At 39.4% G+C, this 24592-nt stretch overlaps 1 protein-coding gene across 3 annotated transcripts in view; it reads right to left on the reverse strand.

Moving 5' to 3' along the window:
• ANKFN1 (ankyrin repeat and fibronectin type III domain containing 1) overlaps nt 1-24592 on the reverse strand; it is a 364521-nt gene that overhangs the window by 134601 nt on the left and 205328 nt on the right. For all 3 annotated transcript variants that reach the window (XM_070482963.1, XM_070482964.1, XM_044745817.2), the window contains exon 3: nt 11027-11161. In XM_070482963.1, the coding sequence (XP_070339064.1) occupies nt 11027-11161 (135 nt within the window). The remainder of the gene's footprint in view (nt 1-11026; nt 11162-24592) is intronic.

Raw genomic sequence — 24592 nt, forward strand, 5'->3', positions numbered from 1 at the left:
AGAAAAAATATAAGTCTGAAAAACAATTGAAAGATAAAAAAGAAACAAAATAAGAAAATGTAATAAAGAGAGATGTAAAGTGAAATAGTAGGGCTAAGATTGAATATATCTCTGAGTATGATACATTCAAATGGTCTACTTTTCCTAATGTAAGACAAAACTCCCCAATTGAGATTTGTAAAATGCTATTTACAAGTAGTACACCTAAGTAACGCTTCACAGAAAGAGTAGAAATAATACTACGACAGTGGGACTGGTGAAGTAAGGACCTCTGAAAATCCTCTCCTCCATAAAAGCAGTGGGAACACTAGCAAAAATTGTCAGAATTAACTTTTTCAGAATGCTGCATATTAACCAAAGGTTTGCAGCAATCCAGACAGTGTTTATTCAAACACTTGAATAAGTGAATTCAGTAGGAACAGTGAGCTTTGTGGTGTTTTTAACTTGCTCAATCCCCATCTTCTCCAGCTCTGTGGTAGACTTAAAGACCAACAGCCTACGTTCATGGTGAAAAACAGTAGTCTGGCAGCCACTAGATGGTACAGAATAGTGATGGAGCTCCTTTGAAACCCCATTTTGAGAGACTTGTCATTATTTGAGCTTTCTGGTGGTTCCCTGGAAGACCCTACTCACAAGGCTTTTGTTTATTTGATCTGACTTGGAGCTTACCAAGTGCAAATAACCTTTTCCTCTGGGGCATCTGTCAAAAACAAACATTAGCAATTGTTCAACATCCCAGCTGCCTAAAGTGGTGGATAAGAGTAGGGGCAAGCAATAGACTAGCCAAAAGCTTAAAAGGAAAAGCTGCAGAATAAGATGTCCATAGAGGACTTTGAAAAGCTCTGACACATTCCTGGGGATCTAGCAAACCACATGCATGCCCAGAGCTGGAAGAATTCTCATAAAATACCTGAGAAGGTCCTAAGCTCTCATCTATGTCTGACTTTGAGGCTCTGTGCAAGCAGGAAGTGAAGACTAAGACAGAGCTGTCAAATGCCTGATGAGTATTGAAGGTGTGCACACAGAGACCCTCTGCAAAGACTGAGAGACTTGCACTAGGAGATGCAAAGACAGATGCAAAGAATTTCTGTTCAACCATTAGCTGACCACTAAGCTAACCAAGAAGAGATTTCGGTGGCCACATATGATGAAAAATACAGACTTTACAGATTTAGGTCTGAAAGATCACTAAACAGTGAGTCCTGAGGAGGGAGGATAATCTGATTTCTAGATTTGCCACATCATATAATATAAAGATGACTAGCTTTCAACAAAAAATTATGAGACACACAAAGAACCAACAAAAAAAAAATATGTCCCATTCATAGGAAATAAAGCAGTCAATATACATTGCCCCTGAAGAAGTCCAAATGTTGGACTTATTAGACAAAGCCTTTAATTTTGATATCTTAAATATATTCAAGGAATTAAAGGAAATCATGTCTAAAGAAATAAAAGAAATTATGTGAATGATGTCTCACCAAATAGAGAATATCAAATAAAGAGGTAGAATTTATAAAAGAAAACCAGAACCAAATAGAAATTTTGGAGTTGAAAAGTACAATAGCTGAAATGAAAAATTCACTAGAGGGGCTTTATATCAGATTTGAGCAGGCAGCAGAAAGAATCAGCAAATTTGAAGATAAGGCATTTGAGATTATCCAGTTTTAGGAGCAAAAAGAAAAGAAAAAAGAAAAACAGTCTTAGAGATCTGTGGAACACCATAAAGTGTAGCAACATACACATAATAGGAGTCCCAGAAAGAGAAGGAAGAGGGGGAGAAAAAATATTTGCAGAAATAATGGCCAGAAATTTCCCCAAATTGATGAAAAACATTAACCTACACATCCAAAAAGCTCAATGAACACGAATTAGGATTTACACCTAGATACATCATAAATTGTCAAAAGCTAAAGACAAAGACAAGATCTTGAGAACAACAAGCAAGAAATAACTTATTACACACAATGAATCCTCAAAAAGATTTACAGCTGATTTTTCATCAGAAAACCATAGATGCCAGAAGGAAGTGGGATGAGATATTCAAAGTGCTGAAAGAAAAAGATTGTCAAATAGAACTTCTCTATCCAGCAAAATTACCCTTCAATAATGAAGGTGAAATTAGGATATTTACAAATAAACAAAAACTGGGAGAATTTGACAGCAGACATTCCCTACAAGAAGTGTTAAAGGGAGTCCTTCAGGCTGAAATGAAAGGCCACTAGACAGTGATTCAACTCCAGATGAAGAAAGAGCATTGGTAAGGAAACCACATAGGAAAATATAAAAGGAAATATAAATATAAGGCAATGTAAGTCTATCTTTTGTTTATAACTTTTTTCCTTTCTGATTTAAAAGACAATGAAATGAAAACAAAATTATGAAAATAATTCCATTTACAATAATATGGCATTACAAAGATTAAAACACTTAGGAATAAATTTAACAAAAGAAGTGCAAAGCTTATTAACCTCTGCTCAGTTATTCTGTTTGAATGTGCTACATGATTCTTGCTGGGAACTTTACTAGTACATCATACAAACCCTATAGCACCCATAAGAGTGTCTTGAAAATGATAGCAACAGTACTCTCTGCATTTTGCATTGAATTAAACTGGAAAAAAAAGAGACTCAAATGTTGAATGAAATGCCTGATAGGTAAAATAGATACAGAATCCTAGAAGGAGAACTGGCCAGGAAACTGATTTTGTTGTGTTAAGTCTGGGATATCACTCTTCAGAGAACATTCCTTGTTAGCCAGTTTCACTGAAAGACTCAAAAAGTTGAGATCTATAATTACATTTTATTCCATTATTCAACCTCCAGATAGTCATGGTGGTTTTAAACACAGTATTAAAAGTAGCAACTTTGATATCAGGCTGATCTAACTTCAGGTTTTGGCTTTTCTACTTATTAACTGTATGACGTTGGGCAAATTACTTAGCTTCCCCAAGCTTCAATTTCCCCATCATTAACAGTATTCCTCATTTCAATTATAATAGTCATGTCTAAAAGGGATATTAAAGTTTTAAATGAGATAATACATATCAGTTGTTTAGCAGAGTGCCTGAAATAAATGGATGTTAAATGAATATTTTTTGCACATCCATTTATTTCAGGCCCACTGTTCCCAGGCAACTATTGGTTTGCTTTCTGTTGCTATAGATTAGGTTTCATTTTCTAGAATTTCATACAAATGGCATCATCACTATGCACTCTTTTTTTATCTGGCTTCTTTAACTCAGCTTAATTATTTTAAGAGTCATCTGTATTGTTATGTCTATCAATAGTTCTTCACCTTTTATTGCTGAGTAGCATTCCATTGTACGGGTATACCATTATTTATGAATCAGTTTGTTAGGTATTATTTTAATAAGAAGAATTAAAACTCTTGGGATTTGCTCTAAAGAAAGAAGATGTATCGTTTCTTCCTTCAGAGAGACTTAGGGGATCTGAGCTCCAAAGAGAAGGGGATACAGATCTGTTGACTACAAGTGGGCTGGTCTCTGCAATATGGCTACAAGACCAGACTTTACTTAGCCAGGAGGAGATCCTCTATGGGAAAGCTAATTTCTAGTTTTTGTTTTTTGTTTTGTTTTGTTTTGTTTTGAGGAACATTAGCCCTGAGCTAACATCTGCTGCCAATCCTCCTCTTTTTGCTGAGGAAGACTGGCCCTGAGCTCACATCTGTGCCCATCTTCCTCTACTTTATATGTGGGACGCCTGTCACAGCATGGCTTGCCAAGGGGTGCCATGTCTGCACCCAGGATCTGAACCGGCGAACCCCTGACTGCCAAAGCAGAATGTGCATGCGCACTTAACCTCTGCACCGCCAAGCCGGCCCCCTAATTGCTAGTTTTATATTTTCCTTTTTTGGATCTTAACAATTTCTTTTATCCCCAAATCTTTAATAAAAGTCATGTTAAATGTTATAGTCTCTCAAACATTTAAGGAAGAAGTAATACCAATTCTGCACAAAATTCTTGCAAAAAATTGGCTTCATTTTTGAGGCTAGCGTTGCCCTAACACCAAAACCAGAAAAAAAGGCATTACAAGAAAAGAAAGCTATCGCCCAATGTCTCTCATGAACATAGAGGCAAAAAGCCTCAAGAAAATGTTAGCAAATAAAATCTAGCAATATACAAAAGGGAGAAATACATCATGATCAAGCAGGGTTTATTCCAGGAAAGCAAGGTTAGTGTAACATTCAACCACCCATCAATGTGATTCACTACATTAACAGAATAAATGAAAAAAAAAAACCTATATGGTCATCTTAATAGATGCATAAAAGGCAGCATTTGACAATATTCAACATCCATTTGTGATTTTTAAAAAAGCCATGCATGAATATAAGGAAACTTTCTTAATCAGGTAAAGGGAATCCATAAAAATCTATAGAAAACATTATACTTAGTGATTAAAGATCAAGTACTTCCTCCTAGTATCAGAAACAAGGCAAAAATGTTTACCCCTTCTATTGTACTGGGCATCCTAGCCAGTGAGGTAAGGCAAGAAAAATAAAGCCATATGGACTGGAAGGAAAGAAACAAGACAGTCTTCATTTGCAGATGACATGAAAATTTTGTAGAATAATCTAATCTACAAAAATCTGTTTAGGAATAAATATAATAAAATATATGCAAAACCTGTATACTTAAAACTATATGACATTAATGAGTGAAATTGAAGATCTAAATAAATAGAGAGAGATACTTTCTTCATGAATTGTATCAGAAGAATTAGTATTGTTAAGTTTTTAGTTCTTCCAAATTGAGCTATAAGTTCAATATAATCACAGTCAAAATTCTAGCAGGCTTTCTTTTTTTTAAAGAAATTGACAAGCTGATTCTAAAATTTTTATAAAAATGGAAAGGATCTAAAATAGCCAAAACAACTTTGAAGAAGAAGAACAAAGTTAGAAGACTTACACTGCCTGATTTCAAGACTTGCTATAAAGCTACAGTAATCAAGACATGTGGTATTGGTGTAAGGATAGCTATATAAAGACGGTGGAGTAAGGATAGACACATAGATGAATGAAACAGAATAGAGAGCCTGGAAATAGCCTGCACATATATGATGAATTGGTTTTTGACAAAAGTGTCAAGGTAATTCAATAGCAAAAAAGAATTTTTTCAACAAATAGTGCTGGAACAATGGGATATCCATATGGAAAAAAAAACAAAAAAAGAAAAAAGAACCTCAATCGCTCCTTGATATCATACATAAAAATCAACTTCAAATGAAATATATCATAGACCTAACTGCAAAAGCTAAAATTATAAAACTTCTAGAAGAAAACATAGGAGAAAATCTTTGTGAACTTGAATAAGACAATAATTTCTTAGTGGAGGCACAAAAAGCATAAACAATAAAATAAGTTGATAAATAAGAGTTTATGAAAATTAAAAACTTCTGCTATTTGACATATTATAGCCTGATCTCTGCTACACTTTTGGAGGACCTGTGAATACACCTGGAGCCAAGCTGTAAGGAGAGTGAGAGTAGCTTGAATAATTCAGGTCCAACATAGCAAGAATAACCTGTGGAGAGTGGAGTCTCCTCAGATTTACTTCAAAACCTCCTGTTCCCTGGGCTTTGGCCACTTACTCAAATAGAGTCTTGGCTGCCACCATCATCCTGTCTCCTAACACCACCCACTGTCTCAAGTGCAGGGCGGGTTCTGGCGTAGCCTTCATCATGCTTGTTGTGACAGTCGCTGCAGCAGTTCTGACCTAACCAGACCCAAGGAGGGAAGCTCCAGCTCCACTCCTGGCTACCCTGAGGGATTGGTAACACTATCTGGAAATGGGAAAACCTGTACCAATGAGAGACAGGAGACTGGAAGTATCCAGCAGATAATTTCCTCTCCATTCTCCCCTCTGGACTGTTTTTAGGGCTTCTTGGAAGCTATCACATACAACCAACCAACCAGATCTGTTTTCTTGTGAAGCCTTGGCTAGTTCAGTTACAAACCACCTACCTATATTTGTTTTTGCTCCTTCCTTGAATCATTTCCCTTTTTCCTTCACTGTTGCTGCCTTGAGCTTCTAACTCCCAATACCCAATTGAACATTTGCAGTTGAGTTTGCCTCAGGCTTTGCTTTCACAGACTAAGACAAAAATGTAATAAAAACCCAATGAGAAAGTCAGTACGATTATTATATCCTCTTTTTACAAACAAAGAAATTGAGGCCCAGAGAGGTTAGGTGACTTGTTCAAGATCCTAAAGCCAGTAAATGGAGGAGGCAGGATTTGAATTCTGACTCCAAAGCCCATGCTCTTAGCAACTCTGCTATTATTCTGCCTGAGAGAGCTTGGTCTGGCAGCTTGTCAGCTGCTTCTTCCTAGACCTTGATTTTGAAGGCAAGATCTTGCCCTTGTTATAAGTTCTGACACTTGCAGAGTCCCTGTTTCATAGGAGCTTTGTTGCAGGACTTTCTCTGCGTATTTGTACTTTGAAAAAAGATCTGAAGGGGCCAGCCCCATGGCGGAGTGGTTAAGTTCGTGGACTCTGCTTCGGTGGCCCAGAGTCCATTGGTTTGGATCCTGGGCACTGACCTACACACCGCTCATCAAGCCGTGCTGTGGCAGCATCCCAAAGAAAAAATAGAATGACCTACAACTAGGATATACACCTATGTACTGGGGCTTTGGGGAGAAGAAAAAAAAAAAAAGAGGAAGATTGGCAACAGATGTTCGCTTAGGGCCAATCTTCCTCACCAAAAAGCATACTTAAAAAAAAAAAAAGAGGAAGATTGGCAACAGATGTTCGCTTAGGGCCAATCTTCCTCACCAAAAAGCATACTTAAAAAAAAAAAAAAGAGGAAGATTGGCAACAGATGTTCGCTTAGGGCCAATCTTCCTCACCAAAAAGCATACTTAAAAAAAAAAAAAGACCTGAGCCAGTTTGGATGAAGACTAGTTGTAAGACAAAGCATATTAGAAACAGGAGCTCTAGCTATTCTTGACAGCTGGGGAGACAGATACATTCAGCAAAGGGAACATTTCTGACCAGGACAAGATTGCTCTTCCGGTTGTGATGTGAACTAGGGACCTTCAGATGTCAATCTGCCTGTCACTAGACATAAAAAAATGTGTGACCCCCCCCCCCCCCCCACTATTCTCCAACTGCTATTAACATGACAGATGTGTCTTGGATTGCTAAAGCGTGGCCAATTCTATTACACTGATCATATATAATAGGGTGGAAGCAACCTTTCCCGTTCCTGTGCATTTTTAAAAATTATATATTCAGTTATTTAGGTATAAGTTTTGAAAAGTCAGCTGGGATTTCATAGCAAGAAGACATATTTTTGAAGTTGGAAAGCATGTTTATGAGGGAGAATGTGAAAACACAATTAATATTGCTTCTATAGTTCAATAAACCCTTATGGATGATCTACTTTGTAACCTATGTATCCTGTGATAGACCTTGGGGATTCAAAGGTAAGAAGGACAGAGTCCAACATAGGGTGACCAACTCTTGGTTTGCCTGGAACAGAAGGGGTTCCCAGGATGCAGGACTTTCAGTGCTAAAACTGGGAAAGTCCTAGGCAGATTGAAACAAGTTGATTACCCTACCTGTGCCCCAAGGAGCTCATAGGCTAGCAAGGAAGATAGTTACACAAGTATATGCAGTGATGAAATAGAGTGATATGTGAAATTAAGGAATAATAATAATAGCTTTTACTTCTATAGCACCTTCTGTGAGCCAGGCACTATTTAGAATAATGACTTTATATGTATCAGCTCATTGAATCCCATAATAGCCTGTGAAGTAAGGACTATTATTATCTCCATTTAACATAGTAAGACATTGAGGCACTACTAAGGAGCAGATTTGGGATTCAAACCCAGGCTGTATGGATCTAGATCTGAGATCTTAACCTCCAAACACTGCTCTTAAATGCCTAAGGCAAGAAGTAGCACAGAGATGCCTGAGCAGGATTTTGAACAGTGAATGATGAATCAACTAGCAGGAATGAAAGAAAAGGGCATTCCAGGTATAATAGCTCAGATTAGGACATGGAGATGTGAAACATCATGGTGTACTGGTAGGTCAAAGCCTGCAGGGGCCCTAATAGTACTCTTATGGGCTCTGACATTTCCAGTAGTACTTTCCATCCACCATGCCAGGACCTTGGGAAAGAAGCCTAGAGAGGTAGCAGGGCCAGACCATCAAGGGCGTTGCTGTTCCAAGATAAGGAGCAATAGATTTCGACCGGTTCGCAACAGGGAAGCACTAGAGAACTTCAAAGAAAATCTGAGATTTGCATTTTTAGAGAATTACTCTGGTAGCATCCAGAGGGTAGTTTGAAGGGGACCAGTGGTCTTGTGGGACCAGCGACATGGGAAAACCAAGTATGAAGCTCTTGAAAATGTACCTGTGAGAGCTGGGGACTTCAACTACAGAATGTGACAATGGAGATGGGGCTGGACAGATTAAAAAGATGGAGGAAGTAAATGGACCAAACTTGGTTAGTGATTGGATGGAGCGGCTAAAGGAATCAGGAAACTGAGGGTAACTTCTATGAACTTTGCTTGGTTGATTAGGTATATAATAGTTCCACCAATAACTAAAAGAAGAAAAAAAGGAATACAAGAGGAAGAGTAGATTCAAAAGGGGAAAGTTAGTGAGTTCAGCTTTCCACAATGTGACTCTCAAGGGCCTGGAGGAAACCTAGATGGTATTGACTATTCTAAGCATTTCGTAAAAAAGAAATAGTTTGTCCTAAAGTCTACTTAGTTTTCTGATCAAAAGTGAAATAATTGTAAAGGAAGTTTTTGGAGATGGGTATGAAATAAATAGAAAGAAGAAGAATTAATATAATATTAATGCAACATCCTTTGGGTTTCCCCTGAGGTAGAAAACATTTATTACATTGTTTTATGATAAGATATCAGTGGCTTAATTTATTATTACTCCTAATAATATTTGTATTTTATAAAAGACAGCAATACTTAACTGAATCCTTGATGAAAGAATTTCAGGTACCTTAATCCTAGAGATGGGACCATTTTTTTTGGCAAAGAAGCCTTCTAGAACTCCTCAAATCATAGTACATTTTCAGCTGCTAATTCCGTGTGCGTGGGTATGGGCGTAATTTGAACATTGAAATTTGCCATAAGTTCTATACATGTTTTCTACTCATAATTTAACTAATTCCTCAAAAATACTTGCATGTTTGTTTGTTTAAAGACATTTAAGATCTTTGGTATCTTGGCTTCATAAGTATAGAAAATCAGTTATTACTGATTAATATGGAAAAAATATTTACATGACTTATTGAATTGAATTTGAAGTTATTTTCTTTTTAAATGCCATTTTTCAGCTCTATTCTCCCCTTCTAACCCCCTAAGTGTGATCATGCTTCCTTAAGAATGCTCTGTATCCCTTAAATGGGGGAAAGGGCATGCCGCTCCTCATCCCCACGTAAACTCTTATCTGTGAGTGTCTGATGCATGGTCTCTGGATTAAAGTGCATGAACAATGATCTTGTTTACCTACTGCACCCTTTAACAGGAAAGCTTTAAGTGGTATCTCATGGATGCATTAACTTGAGTGTAGCATGTCTTCTTTGAAACAATCAGGAATAGAAGGAATGGAGTAATAGAGATTCAGGGAGAGCAAGGGAATTTCCTAAAGATCCATAGTTAGTCAGTGAGCCAGCAAAAGTGCCCTGCTATCCTGACATCTCTACCCACCAGGCATTTCTGCCGCCTTCCTGTTAGAATGCCATCTTTTGTGAAACAGCCAAATCACATAGAAGAATGACCCTGCTCTTGTGATTGAGTGGCCTGGGGATACTTTCTACTTGGCAAAACTTCACCCATCTCTCAGATTTCCTAACTTCGGTTTCTATTTAGAGAAGCATGCTGCTCACTATTCCAACATCATCCATCTTTGTCAGCACCTAAGGCCACAACTTCATCTGAATGGCCAGTGATATACTGCAGATAGAGTGCACCAAAGACATTAAACTCTGCATGACATTTATATGGACTCTGAGCCCACCAGAGATGGATTGATGCTGCCATAAATCCTTGGAAAAGCTAGGCAAAAAACAGACTAAGGAGACCTGGTGGTCGTGGTGTTGGTGTTGGTGGTGGTGGTGTTGGTGATGGTGGTGAGAAAAGCAATAGCTTTCTCCATTCACTTTCCCCCTCTGCAGCGGTTGGTTTACATATTATTTAGGAAATGAAGAAATCAAGTAAGTATGGGGATTTTCAGGGCCCAGCACAGAAGCAAACTCAGCCTTGATTATCAGTGGTACTTCCAGTGGCCTTGGCTAGGTCAAAGACCAGCGCGGGTAACAGGACATTTACAATATCCCACTTTAAACCTAGTGCACCCTACCAACCAAACATCTTCATGGAATAAAGAAAGGATTTAAGGAACACAGGTGCAAAAGTGGCAGTGGATCAAGCAAGGGTTTGCATGCAAGCCCATTGTGTCCCCTTGGCAGGTATCCTCAACATCACAGTCATGATGTTATTTATGGGCACTCTCACCTAGGATAGACAGAATGCTGGCATTCCACTCTGCATGTCAAACCTGCAAACTAGATTAAAGACAGCAATATGCCTGGATTTGTAGTCAGGATTATCAGCATGATGGGATCCATCTTTACCTGATCCAACAGGTATTTTGTAGGTACTCAGGAACCCAACTGGAAATTGATCTTATACAAGAAAAGAATAATTTATCTTTCATAGCTAATGCTAATCAATTATGCAAACACATAATGGCCTTAAGCTTGCTGCAATCAAAATGCCCAATTACCAAAAATGGGGCTTCCTCACCCCCATCCTTGCCTCTCCACATGGACATGTATGTGCTGTTGCAGACGACTGTGTATGTGCTTGTGTGCATTCTTCATGGACTGCCCGCAGCTAACTTTGGAAGATGTAGATTTTTTTATATCATTTAAACTGCAGCAACACATACATACTTAAAAATAATCAGTGACTAAGAAAGCTCCACGTTCACATGAAGAAAGACAACAGTCAATTTGACTTACCAGTTTAGGTTGCTCGAGGCAGCAGAGGAACAAGTTGTTGGTAATTGTCCAGTGCTTTCATTCAATAAATCACATTGGCTTTGCTTTCTCCTGTAGCTCAGCCTCTGCGCAAAGCAAGCAAACCTCCTTCCTATTCTGTGTAAAGAATAAAATGCGAACAGGATCACTACAGGCAAGAGCCGAAGTCCATGATCACTAAGCTACTCTTAAAGCAAAATAAAAGAGCAAATGACGTACAGGGAGAGAAGGGGAGAGGGAAACTGCTTGGCTCCGAATCTAGGTGTAGTATATTCTTGGGACTGCAGCCTCGGGAAGGCTTGATTTCTCAAGCTCTCATGCGTATAGTAAAAGGATGCCATGACTTCAGTATGTCTTTAGCCTATTGTATCTGTGAGGTCCATAAGGAGCGGCATTCAGGGACAGCAAGCTTCATGGCAAACAAGACTGAATTGGTACCGACTGTCACTCAAGGGTGAGCAAAGGGGCAGCGAGGCAGCCACTTAGCTTGGTACTATACCAGGGAAAGAAATATCGTCTGGCTTTCAAGAGCTCATCCAGCATTCTGTGACTGCAAATGATCTACAGCTCTCCTGGGACCAGGCACCCCTTTATTCCAACAGCTGCCTGAGACCAGAAGCACACAGGTGGCAGCCACATCCCTTCACCTCGAGACACCTGTGCAATCCTTTACAGGCTCCCAGCAGGAGCAAGGGGCATCTTAAGAAAGTTCCCAGTCCTGTCACGGCTGCACAACCAATGCTCGAGCTTTTGTCTGAGGAGGTTCTGAGAAAGTAGTCAGCAGACCTGGGACTTAGGACACCAAAATGCTCAGTCTTAGGAGGAAGGTTCCAGTGCTTCCTCCACGCCAGCAAGTATGGGTGCACCTGGCTCCTTTCACATTGTTGTGCTTTACATGACTAGTAAGACACACAGAATGGATTTCCTAGAAAGCTGCTTATGTAGGCATTTTTCATGTTTCTCCCTGAAATAAAATGGCGAGTGACCTTTACAGGCTGCTTACTATGCTGGGGAGACATTGCTGATTGAGAACACATATGAATACCACACACATGCACATGAGCGCACGCACACACACGTCCTTAGCAACAGCATTAAGAATCTCTCTAAAGCTCTATTCAGATGCTCTCTATGCCAGATGAAAGCTTAGCTGCTGTGATGATTCAGAAATAATTCTGGACCCTTTTACTAGGCACTGATTCTGGTCTGTTATTTATACCTGGCACCGAATCAACTCCCAAATTTTGAATGTGACTCTGTGGCACATCAGGAGAAAGTCTCTTGGTTATAAACAAGAGGGTGGAGTGTTAATCTGTGGCCTGGCGATTAATTAGAATCCTGGGAATGGGATCTTGTATTCCTGAAAATTTCCCCGTTTCTAAAGACAGCTCTCACCCTGGCAGCTCACTGGTCCCAACAGGTGGCTGTTCTGGAGCTGGAATTTGAGGCAAGGCTAAGTGACTCATAAAACCTGGGTGTACAAAGGAAGAGTTCAGTTTAGCTTTTTACAATTGTCTTTTACTTCTCTTGTTCGAAAGGCAATATCTCCCTTTGGAACATTTTTTCTCTTTTTCTCTCCTTGGATTTATTTGTCTGTGGAAGCTTTGCTACAAATGATCTAATTTGGGAATATTCATACCCTCGAGGTTCAGAAGGCTATTTTTTCATCAAGGATTAAGAAAGAGTCAGACTACCCTTTTCCAGTTTAAGCCTAAATGATTGCCAGGTAAAACTTTACCCTTATCTCGAGAAAAACTTTGACTTCAATGCAGATTTACTTAAATTCCGTCTCCTGGGGTAAGTCAGGTGACTCTGAGCAATTTTACTAAGGTTAGGGGCTACCTCACAGGGGTCATGAGTTCCATCTGCTATGTAAACCTAAGGGGACAATGCCTCCTGTGATAGTGGCATTGCTTTCTGGAGCAAATGGTCAAGTCTGAGTCATTTCATGAGTCCGTGTCCATTGCAAAGGAGATCCATTCATTCATCCATTCATTCATTAAGCCACTCTTCAATAGACGTTTATTAAGTACTTAGTAGGTTAGATACACTGTGCCAAATACTTTAACGTTACCAAAAGCCTATCTATGAAGTATAAATTCCTGCGATACTTTAGCAAAATTCTCTATAATTTGGCTCTGCCCACCTGTCTAGCCTAATTTCTTGCCACCTTCCTTCTTGCCCTCCATGCTATATAGCCTTTTGGAATGTCTTTCAGTTCCTTGGAAATGCCATACCCTCTCTTAACTCCAGAATTTTGCGTATGATATTCTTCTGTCTGAATGTCAGCCACTTTTGTCTGGCTAACTCATGTACAGTCTTAGAGTCTTGGCTTAAACATGACCACTCTGGGACATTTTTCTAGCCCCTGTGCTGTTAGGGTCCCTGCTTTAGGTCCTATAGTACCTTATACCCTCCCATCATTATATCCATCAGATTTTGTTGCTCTTACTTATTTAACATCAGTCATTCCCATTATACTGTAAGAGTTTAAGTGCAAAGTCTCTTATTCACTGCCTTATTTCTAGTGTCTAGCAGAATTCCTACCACGTAGAAGGCATTCAATAAATATTTAGTGAACGTTTGTTGAAGTGCTTAGCATGTATTTGTTGAATGAATGAGTAAACCATCTCAAAGAATAACTTGGATCTGAGAATTGAAAGAAACCCTAAACTTCACTTAGTACGTCTAATTTTTCCTTCTAAGTGGCCATCCATTGAATGCTTGCCTCCTCCAATTATTCCTTCTCAATTAATCTCAGCCCATACTAATCGCACACTTATTTTGTCCTCCACCCCCGGCACTTTTACAGCATGTTCTTGCTTTTTGTTCTCCAGCTGTTTCCTGGAGTTCGTCTCATCTCTACAAACCGGTATTCTCCATAACTCCTAGCATAAGCCTGCAATTATCTGATGCTTGATTCATTCAACAGCAAACATTTGAACAGGGAGTTAAACGATCAGAGTCTTGCTTTAGGACTAGATTACTTTGGTATTAGGAGAAGGATAGGTTGGATTGGCGAGACGTAGACAGGACTCTAATAATGACTACAGCACAGAGATATGATTTAAAAGGAGCGTTGCCGTTTCTTTCCCTCCACCCCTCCCCCAGTACCCCACCCTCCATATCATAATACCAGTGTTCTCATTTGGAACACTGAGAATGTTTGTTCCATACTCAGCACTTCCCCTCCACCCAATTCCACCCCCACAGTTAGTTCACTTGCTTAGGTTATTCCTGAACATGTCTCACTGATTAAAGCTCCTTTGAAGACAGGGATTGCATTTTAGTTATTTTGTATCTTCCCCCTCCAGCCGGCACACTGCCGGGCCCAGTATCTTGCAGCACTTACTGCTCAATAAATAAGAAAGGAAAGTACTTATTATATGCAAGGCATTGGTTGAATCACTATGAGGAGGGGTACAAAGATGAATGAGGCATCTTTTCAAAGATAAAAGATCTATTTAGTGAGAGAGATGCAGCTTATTATAATACAGCGAAGAATTAAATAAGTGCCATAAAAAAAGTATGAGCAATATGCTAAGGGATCACAAAAGAATTATTATTTCCTCTGGATGCTTAGGGAAGACTCATGGAAAAGGTTGCTTTTGAACTGAATCTGGAGGAATGAAGACATCTAGAGGTTGAAAAAAAGAGAAGGGAATGGAATCAATGCACAGAATTCCTAGAACATTTGAAGAATAACAGGTAGTCCAGTTGGGCTGAAGTAAATCATGATGGGAGCATCTAATGGAATTCAGTCTCCAAAAGTAGGCTGAGGCTAGATTGGGGAGCACTCGAATGCTATGTTGAAGAGTTTGGACTTTATCCTGTAGGTGACAAGGATTTGAGCAGGAGAATGTCAGCGCAGCTGATTAAGATTCCTCTGGTCTAGCCATTGGGGACCATGAACTGAAGTGGTAAGAACCTAGAAGCAGGAAAACACTGATAGTGAGGGCCTGTGAAAATGGAAATTAGGAGATAAACATGGGACACATTTTGGAGGTAGAACTTATAGGACTTGTCAACAGTACAGGTGAGAGTAGGGGAGGAAGTGAGAGAGAGTGAGAAAGAAGCTGAAGATGACTTTTAAAGTTTTAACCTGTATGATGGCAGATGATGGTGACATCAGTACATCCCAGTACACAAACATAGAGATAATTTAGGCATTGATGTCAGGGACTGTGTACCTTTTGAAGACAGAGAAAAAGGCAGGAGACTGAGTCCTTGGAGCCTCATGAATGTGCCTGGACTGGTTTGAAGAAGCAGTTCAGTAGCATCTCAAGAAGTCAGTTCAGGCTGTGACCCATGAAGCAACACTCAGGGCCATTTACAGGAGAATGGGTGTAGAGTTTCCCTAGAAAGAGGACTTCTCAGTTAAATGTGAGGGTTTGCAATTTCCCATCTTGGAGCCATTTAGCTCATTAGAAAGAACCTTGGTTTGGGATGAGGAGTTTGAGCTTGTGTCCTCAAGCTACTCCTCACCAGCTGTGTGACCTTGGGCAAGTTACTTTCTATTACTAGGTCTCAGTTTTCCTACTTGTAAAATGAGGGAGTTGGGTCAGTTAAATTCAAAGGTTCCTCTTAGTATTTTGTTCTCTAATTTGTGAAGTGCAACGTTCAGAATACTTGTGAAACTAGGCGAAAGCCTACCAACATCAGAAGCTACTAATGTCCACTCTCTCCTGCAAAATCATGCCCATATTTTAAGAATGTCCATATATCACTGAAAATGCATGTCTGCCCTGCGGTTAGTTCCATGTGGTTTGTTTGTGAGACGTAAATTTAAATTGATCACTTTTTGATGACCATTTTCTAAGAATTTTTCACTCATTTTTTTTCAGCCAAGATTTTTTTAAGGGGGTGCCTTTTCATCGGAGTCTCAAAATTAAATTATGGGAAGAAAGCGGCAGTCCCTTACTGTGGTCAGCAGAGTCTGGCCAGCCTACTTCCGCTCCCTAATCTCCTGACCTTCCTTAGGGCGCGGCTGCTCAATAACGCTCCGATTCTTTTTTCAAAAATAAAATGTGCTACTTATCAAAAGCTGCTAAAAAAAAGACAGAAAATAAGAAAAGAAAACTAACACCCCAGGGTGTATCTGAACATGCTTATTATGTGCAAAGTTGTTAGTAATGAATGTGAAACTCTGCCATCTCCTCCCTCTCAATTTCTAAGCCCCAAAGAAAAAGAAAAAGTGGTGGGGGAGGGCATTGGCTATTCAATCCAAAGCAGACCTTTTCAAAAGGGGCAGACTGTTCATAGGCATGGTATTTCTTGATTATTTTGTTTTAAGCACCAGTTGACCTTTCAGACTAAAAGTAAAGGTCCCAAAATATCCTGAGAAACCTTCTTTTGGATTTTTTTCTCTAAGTCTTGGAGACTAGATTCATGACATTCAAAAAGACTCTTCAAAAAGAGATGGTCCGTATGACTTCTAGTGTGATTTGATGACAGAGTGTTTATCTGAACTAATCATGTGAGATTTTCCAGTGTTGCATTTTTGAGAAATGGGATTCTCTTAAGGAGGTTACAAGCACTTCACTGAAAGCTTTCCAAGAACGGCTTCATACCACCCGCCTCTCAGCAGCCTCTCGCCAGGCTGTAGCACCGATGTGATAATCAGGGTCCGTGCTTCTGAAAAGTCTTCTTGTTCTGGCTGCCACCCTCCTTTCAGTCATCATTAGAATTCTCGAGCTATGAATCCCCTATTGTCTGTCTGAGCCCAGGATCCCCCACACCATGCCGGGGAAGGAATGTGAACCTCCTAGGTCTGGCTCTAAGTCTCAGCCTTATCCAGCAGGTCACAAAGCCCCATTTATACACAGCTCCAAAGGTTTATCATAATTCTTTATCTGCTCAGCCCCATATATCCTCTAGGGCAGTCAGGAGACATTTGGTAATGAAGCCCATTTATCCTCATTTTCTCAATTGGCACACTTAAAGTTCTAATATTTATGTTCACACTGTCCTAATTCTGGATGTCAAAGATACTATACTAGACAAGTAGCATTGCCAAAGCATAATTGAACTGCACAGGAGAGTTCACCAGAGTCTGATACATAATGTGGTTTGTCATATTAGCAATCATTGCATCACAAATAGTTACTTTTAATAGCTTGGTTGAAAAATAATAATAAATGCTGCCCTTTATCAAACACCTCCTGTGTGTCATGCAGCAATATCACTGAATTCTCACACCCTACAAAGAGGAGTATCTGCTTTTTATCGATGAGGAAAATGAGGTTCAGAAAGATTAGTTAAGTTGTATATGTACATTAAGGAGCTGAGCTGAGATTCAAACCCAGATCTCTGACTGCAAAGCTTGTGGCATTTGTACTTTACTTCTTTGCCTCTTACCAGAAATACAATTTGTGAGTTGTCTTAAATTGGTATAACACACTTATTTTTCATCACAAATCTGTGAAGAATTATGAACTTAGGCTGTTAAAATGTTTTGGCCAACCAAGTAATGAGATCTGTTCTGTTAAGCATTAGCACAGTGTCAGTTCACAGTAGGAATTTGTGACATTTGTTTCACCTATCAATAGGTGGCAGTATTCACCTAAATCTCTCCGAGAGGAATTAGCACAGGTCACTTCTCCTTACAACTATCCCCAAGGCCATCTACATTCTTTGATGCACTGGATTTTATCAGAAGGAATAGCATTTACAATAAATGGGTTGCTAACTAGATCTTGATCATGCCTCTGTATAGTGAGATTTGGACTGTAGAGGGGTTGTGGGAGAGGACGATGAGCCATCACAGAGATATTGGGACCCCTTTTCATTCACAACATTCATTTTGGCCATTTCTCTGGGGAGTTGTTTTGTTTGCAACTTAAAGCCAAAGATTTTTGTGTCTTCACTTACTTTAAAAACGTTCTGCAGAATTCTCAAATAATTTAAAAATGAAATTGTTAATGCCCTAGGATTTGATGACTCATACAATCATAATTCAGAGAAAGAGTTTCTTCAAATCCAGGTAAAAAGTAACTGGCAGACTGCATGGTTTCAATGTGGTTTCAAAACCCTACGTGCATGTAAACCTACCCATCAAACCATCTGAATCCTCAGCAGGATGCATGAAAACTGGAGTCCACAAGATAGGTAAGGGCTCAATATACAAGTCAAAGTGGTCAAGCTGATGAGCCAAAATACTAAAGGATAAATGACTGCTGAATTTTAGGCAGACTCTTCCTCCTATTCCTATGTATTCTTCCTCCTCCTTTTTTGTAGAGAAAATCTTAATATCAAAAATATCTGTAGTTAAAAGCATTAGCACAGAATCTGTCTCTATTTTCTAGCTATCAATGAGTCTGCCTAGTAGGATTTACTTTTTGTTTGTTTGTTTTGTGAAGAAGGTTGAGCTAACCTTCTGTGCCAATCTTCCTCTATTTTGTATGTGGGACCCTGGCACAGCATGGCTTGATGAGCAGTGTGTAGGTCCCTGCCCGGGATCTAAACCCACGAACCCGGGCTGCTGAAGTGAGCGCACTGGACTTAACCACTACACCACCGGACCAGCTCAAATTTGCTTTTATAAAGCCAAGAAAACAAGTGCAGTGGGAGATAAAAGGATAAGCTGAAAGATTCTTAGACCTGTCTTTGTGTTGACTTGTCCATTTTCATTTGGGATACTTGGAACTGATCATTATCATTGACGACCAAAAAGCACTTGGAAATCAGATAAGATGGGGAGTCCTAACTCTCAACTAGGTTGACTCAAGTAAGATTCTGAGGAGACCAGATTCTCTCAGAAGAATTCAGATTGGCTGGTGGATGAAGACAGAAGGCTGCAGAGACTGCATATTAATGCTCTTTTATGTTCCCAAATGGTGTGAACGTCTTTCTCTTCTCTCACTGTAGTCTTCGTAACTATGTTAGTGTTCTCAGCAAAGTCTAACTTTGTTAGAGTTACTTGGGACTCTGCTTTCTTGACTGGATTGAGATCTCCATGAAGGCAAGATTCAGGTCTCACTAACCTTTGAATTTGCCTCTCAGCTCAAGGATTGGAGCCCTGTGCATGGTAGATGATGTTCAATACATCTGTATTTAATTGAAGTGAATTAAAGAGAACTCAGAGGAATGCATTTTATACTTTGTCCCTAGGTTTAAAGAAAAATTGTAGCTTGGGTGTTGGATACTACACATGGGTCACATTTCTTGTTTCTCATCTAGTTCTTCCATTTCTGGATAGCATTGGTAAGCGACTGTAGGCATATCATGCCAAAGCCCAGCCCATTCCCGGAACCATTAATTAACTGATTTTATATCCTTGGCAAGGCCACCTTATTTTGTAGAATGCCCTGGCCATATGAAGGTTAAATGCAGAGACAGGCAAAAAAGCTGTTACAAGGGACATTAAGTGACCCACATCTAGTGTATCATTCCAATCACTAATGCTTCCTGCCTTTGTGGTTTAGAGACCCAACCTGCGCTTAAAAGCCGAGCACTACAATGCTGTTTCCTAATGGTAGCTATCATTGTTTCCCATATTAGGGCAAAGCTAAGCACAAGGGGAGACATTCATCTTCAAAAGCTTACAAAATTACATTCAACCCATTAGGCATATCAGGAGATATTGCCATGCTCGGGAAAAGAATTACCCAGCTGAATATCACAGGCATAATGAAGTTGTCAGCAGTGACAGTGCAGCTGTAGATTGCCTGATTATGTATTTATTGACTCTTCTGGCCATTCAGGGACACACCAGGAAGGAAATTGTTGTCATGTTGTCCACCACATTCTCAGCCCTGACCCCAGCCATGGTGATAAATCTGATATCCCTAGAAGCACATGGAAAACAACAATAACAACAACAAACCAGAAAAAGCATCCTCTTATTCCTGGCATGGCTGGAGTCTCCCCTCTCCTGTGGCTTCAATCTGTCATCTTCTTTTTAAAAAAATGACCATGACAAGGAGTGTATGTTTAGATTCTGGTCCTCCAAACAAACATTTCACAATGGGCTTCCTTTGCCTTTGTTAACTTCAAAATAAGCAGCAGTCCAGCAAGAGAGCATTAACTACGTGGGTGGGATTTACACCTTTCCTTGATGTCAAAGATGAAGGCAGGCTGAGTTGTTCCCTTCTGCAGAAGGGCCTAAGCAGGTTGATATGTAGTGTCTCTTGATGTCAACTGGAATCTTCTCAAGATTCCCCTGTGGGTTTTTTTGTTTTTTTGTTTGTTTTTTGTTTTGTACTTTTAGCCTCCTTCTCTATTAATTGAAGGGTTGAACTAGATGATCTCAAAGGCCACTTCCAGCTCTAACATGCTATGGTAACAAAAGGCTAGCAGAGCACTTAGCACATAAAAGAGTATCTCTGCCACAAAGACAAAATGCTTTTTTTCTGCCCAGCTACTTTTGGTTTGTATTGGACATATGTTCTTATACTTCAGAACCAATGTATGTGACCTCTCTTTCCCTAGAGTGCAATGAAAAATCTGGTTTAAACGTGTTATTTATCAGGACTGTTTCTTTAAAAAAAGGAAAACTAATGTAGACGTGCCTCACTCATTCATAGAACTATATCTATTCGTGTTTTCTTTGGATAAAGCCAACAAGATGTTTCTGCTGGTGAGACTGATGCTTTTTACGTGCTTACCATATTGCATAAGAGCATTTGATCCTTGGAGTACCCTAGGTGGCCCCACTCAGTGGGTAGTGATTTGCATGAGTAATCTGGATAGTTTTGGTGGTCAGTCAAGCCATGGAGAACATTCTCCTCTCTCCACTCTCATTTATTTTTTTCTCTTGAGTGCCAACCAAAATGGGTTTTCATAAACTCTTCCAGGAATATTTCTGTTTGGAGTTTGAGTCCAGGTTTAAGTTGAATTCTAGGTCCCTAAGACCAAATTTCAGAAAGGGTCCTCTTACCCTCGGTTAACTGATAAATAAATAAATCTCTAAAGAGGCCTTCCCTCTTTTCCAGGTTTTCTTTCTCCATTTGCTTTGCAGCCTGAGAGTTCCTTAGATGATATTTGTGTTGCTGGCTTGGGATCCAGTCTCCTGCCAAATTGCTCACCTGCCTACCCCCACAAGAAATACCTCACCAATTTGACAAATAGTTTATCTCTATAACTTCATGACATCAAACCTTAGTATAGAAGAGGGAATTCTTTGTAATTAATCACAGTGAGAATTCAAAATACTAAGGCAAAGGAGAAGTGAGGAAGTTAACTGTATGTGCGCATTCAAATATAATGAAGACCTGTAGCTGTGCGATAGGAACCAGCAATTATAAAGGCAGTCTACACTGTCACTTAAAGACTGGACTGTAAATGCCATGTTACCCATTAAAATTACTCTTAGCTGAAAGGAAAAACATCTTCCACTTTTCTTTTAAAAATGCCAGATCAAGTTTGCTGTACAAATGTTGGAAGCATCTGACCTAAAAGCACACAGCAGCAAAAAGGCATTTAATGAATTAGAGAAGAAAGAAAAACAGAGGAAGAAATAAAAAGAAAGTTAAAGAAGTTGTAATAATACTTTTTAAGAAAGCTTTAAAGATTCATCTCATTAAATTTTAGCCTCATCTCTATTATTGCAGTCTTCCCCTTACAGACATTGGCACAGCCCTTTTATTCCTGGCCTACTTCTGTCTTTAGACTTCTGTTCCACTTCCCTTTCTTCACTCTGTCCCAGACTCTGAACTCCCATGAGAGCAGACATGGGAGAGGCTGAATGGGGTGCTCTGGCCACTTTGTAAGATTGCTCAGCAGAGCTTTTTCAAGGACTGCATATGCCAAGTACTCAATGTAATTCTATGGCATTGTCAGACCTACCGGATACACCTCGCAGGAGAGCAAAGGCATTGAATGGAATTAGAGGCTCAATGGCTTATTCACTTCATTCATTATTTGGGGGAAAAATCCAAGACTTTGCTTCGGAGAGGATTAAAAGGACTGCAACAGGCGCCTTCCGTCTGTGCTGCCAATCTAGTTAGGATAGGCTCCTCTTGGTTTGAAAGAGAGTTCACAAAGTTTCCCTTAGTTCTCAGATCTTCAACACTCAAACTCAGTGTATCAAATACAACCAGAGCTAGTTATTCATTCTCACTGCTCCTTCAGTAATTTACCTTCAGTATCAAGGAAAAGGAAGGATTTTCCATGACAGTCTACCTCCAAAATGCATTTACTTCTCAAAGAAAACACACACACACAGAGTATATTCACCGTCTTCTCCACATGTATAAGTGAGAAAATCAAGCACATAGGAGCATTTACACTTCATCAACCAAACATTAATTTAGTGCAATGTGACATATGGATAGGAGAAACCGTGGCTGTTTTAACTGATTGAATTAAAACCAAATAGGCTGAAGAGAGTTCCATGTAGCCCAGTGGAACACATTTGCCCTTGAACAAGAAGAGTTTATTTTGAGCTTGGCAGCACTGAGTAACTGAGACTGAGAGTAGATTCTGGCCTGAGATGGCATCAGGCATCACACAAGGCCCCAAGAATTAAAGTGAATTGGTTTTGAAGTCTGTTTGAAAAAGAATACTGTTGCTGTCAGTTAACCTAAAATCATTTTCCTCTTCTTTCCTCCATGTCTATACCTTTTTCTACAGTACCTTCGTCTAACAGACCCTGAGGTTCAGGGTGTTATAGAACATTGCAGAGGTAAGCCAAGGCCAAAGATCCATTGTAGGAAAAAGTCCATATATTGCAAATGAGATACCAGTTAGAGCCAGGAGATGTGAATAAAAAGACTTGGGTTTGTTACTTGTTAGCTGTGAATCTTTGGCAAGTCACTTGACTTCTGAGTCTCAATTTTCTTATCTGTAAAATTGTAAAATTAATAGTAGTCACCCCGCAAGAGGCTTGAATAGACACATCACAACAGAAGATGTACAAATGGCCAATAAGCACATGGAAAGGTGCTCAGCTTGATTAGTCATTAAAGGATTGTAAAATAAAACCACAATGAGATATCAGTTTACACCCACTAGAATGCCTAACATCAAATGAAGGTGAGGATATGAAACAACTGGAAGGCACATAGATTGTTGATAGGAATGTAAAATCGGATAACAACTTTGGAGAACTGTTTGGCAGTTTCTTATAAAGTTAAATATAACATACTTTATAACTCAGCAATTCTACATTGGGTTTTACCCAAAAGAGAGGAAGATAAATACCCACAAAAAGAATTGTACAAGAATATTTATAGGCACTTTGGTCAAAATAGCCAATCTGGAAACAGTCCAAATGTCATTAATGGGATTACAGATCAACAAATTGTGGTCTATTCATTCTATGAAATATTACTCAATAATAAAAAGGAATGAACTCTGGAGACACATAACTATGTGACTGAGATAATCTCAAAAACAACAATAACAACACCAACATTATATTGAACAAAAGAAGACAGACACAACGGAGTACTTACTGCATGATTACATTTCTGTGAAGACCAAAAACTGGCAAAACTGATCACAATAGTGATAGAAATCAAAACAGTGGTTGCCTAGGACCGGGGTGTTGGGATATTTAATTGAACAGTGGTAGGAGGAAACTTTCAGGCACGTTGGAAATGTTCTGTATCTTGATTTAGGTAAGTGTATACAATTATTGAAACGTATCTAACCAAACATTTAAAATTTATTCATTTTATTGTATGTAAATTTAAAGAAGAAAATGCTTGCCCTAGCTAGACATGTTGGAAGATTCAGTGAGATGTAAAGCAAATGTAAAATGCCATGTAAATCTGATAGATAGATAGTAAATAGATTAAAAAAATAGATAAAAAAATAGATAGTAAATAGATAAAATCAAACATAGACTAGGCTATGGGCAGCATGTGGAGACGTGTCTGGAAGCCAAGTACAAGATCCCAGGATGTGAATCCAGGCTGCAGCCCAAGAACTAAGAACCATCCTTTTTCCACCTGAAGGCGGACACTGCTGCGAGCCCATGTGGTGCCTTTGTGAGAATCAGAAAAACAAACCTCTTCCTTCCCATCACTGTGGCATACTGCTTAGGGAGCAGAGACTGGCTGGATTTCAGCACCCTCTTACACCCTGGGCCAGCCCTGTTTGTGCCAGGAACAACCTCCATAGCTCTATATGAGGGCCCTCCTCAAGGCCTTTGTACATACTGTTCCATCTGCCCAAAACATTTGTCCCTGTTTTCACAGGACTGGCTCTCCTTCATCCTTCAGATCTTGGCTTAGATGACATTTCCTCAGAGAGGCAATATTCTGCCCTAATCCTCATTAATCTCTATCTCAACACCCTGTTGTTTTCCTCAAAGCACCAGCCATAATTTGTAATTATGGCAATTAGGGCAGGTGGGATTAGGAGCCAGACACTGAGAATTAGTGACAACATCAATGAGCAAAAGATATATATTGGTGTCAAATTTTTATATAATGCAATAAATAATAACATTTCACTAATGCTATCTTGATTGGCCATACAATTTTTCTGACTTGCTTTTCTGGAAATTCATTTTTTAGGTCATCAAAATTTATAATTTTGCTGATTTTCAATTGATATAATTGAAGGCAATATCAGTGTTCAGCCTTTCCTGGCAAATGCCAG

Source organism: Equus asinus, chromosome 13 (genome assembly GCF_041296235.1).
Source record: "Equus asinus isolate D_3611 breed Donkey chromosome 13, EquAss-T2T_v2, whole genome shotgun sequence".
NCBI lineage: Eukaryota > Metazoa > Chordata > Mammalia > Perissodactyla > Equidae > Equus > Equus asinus.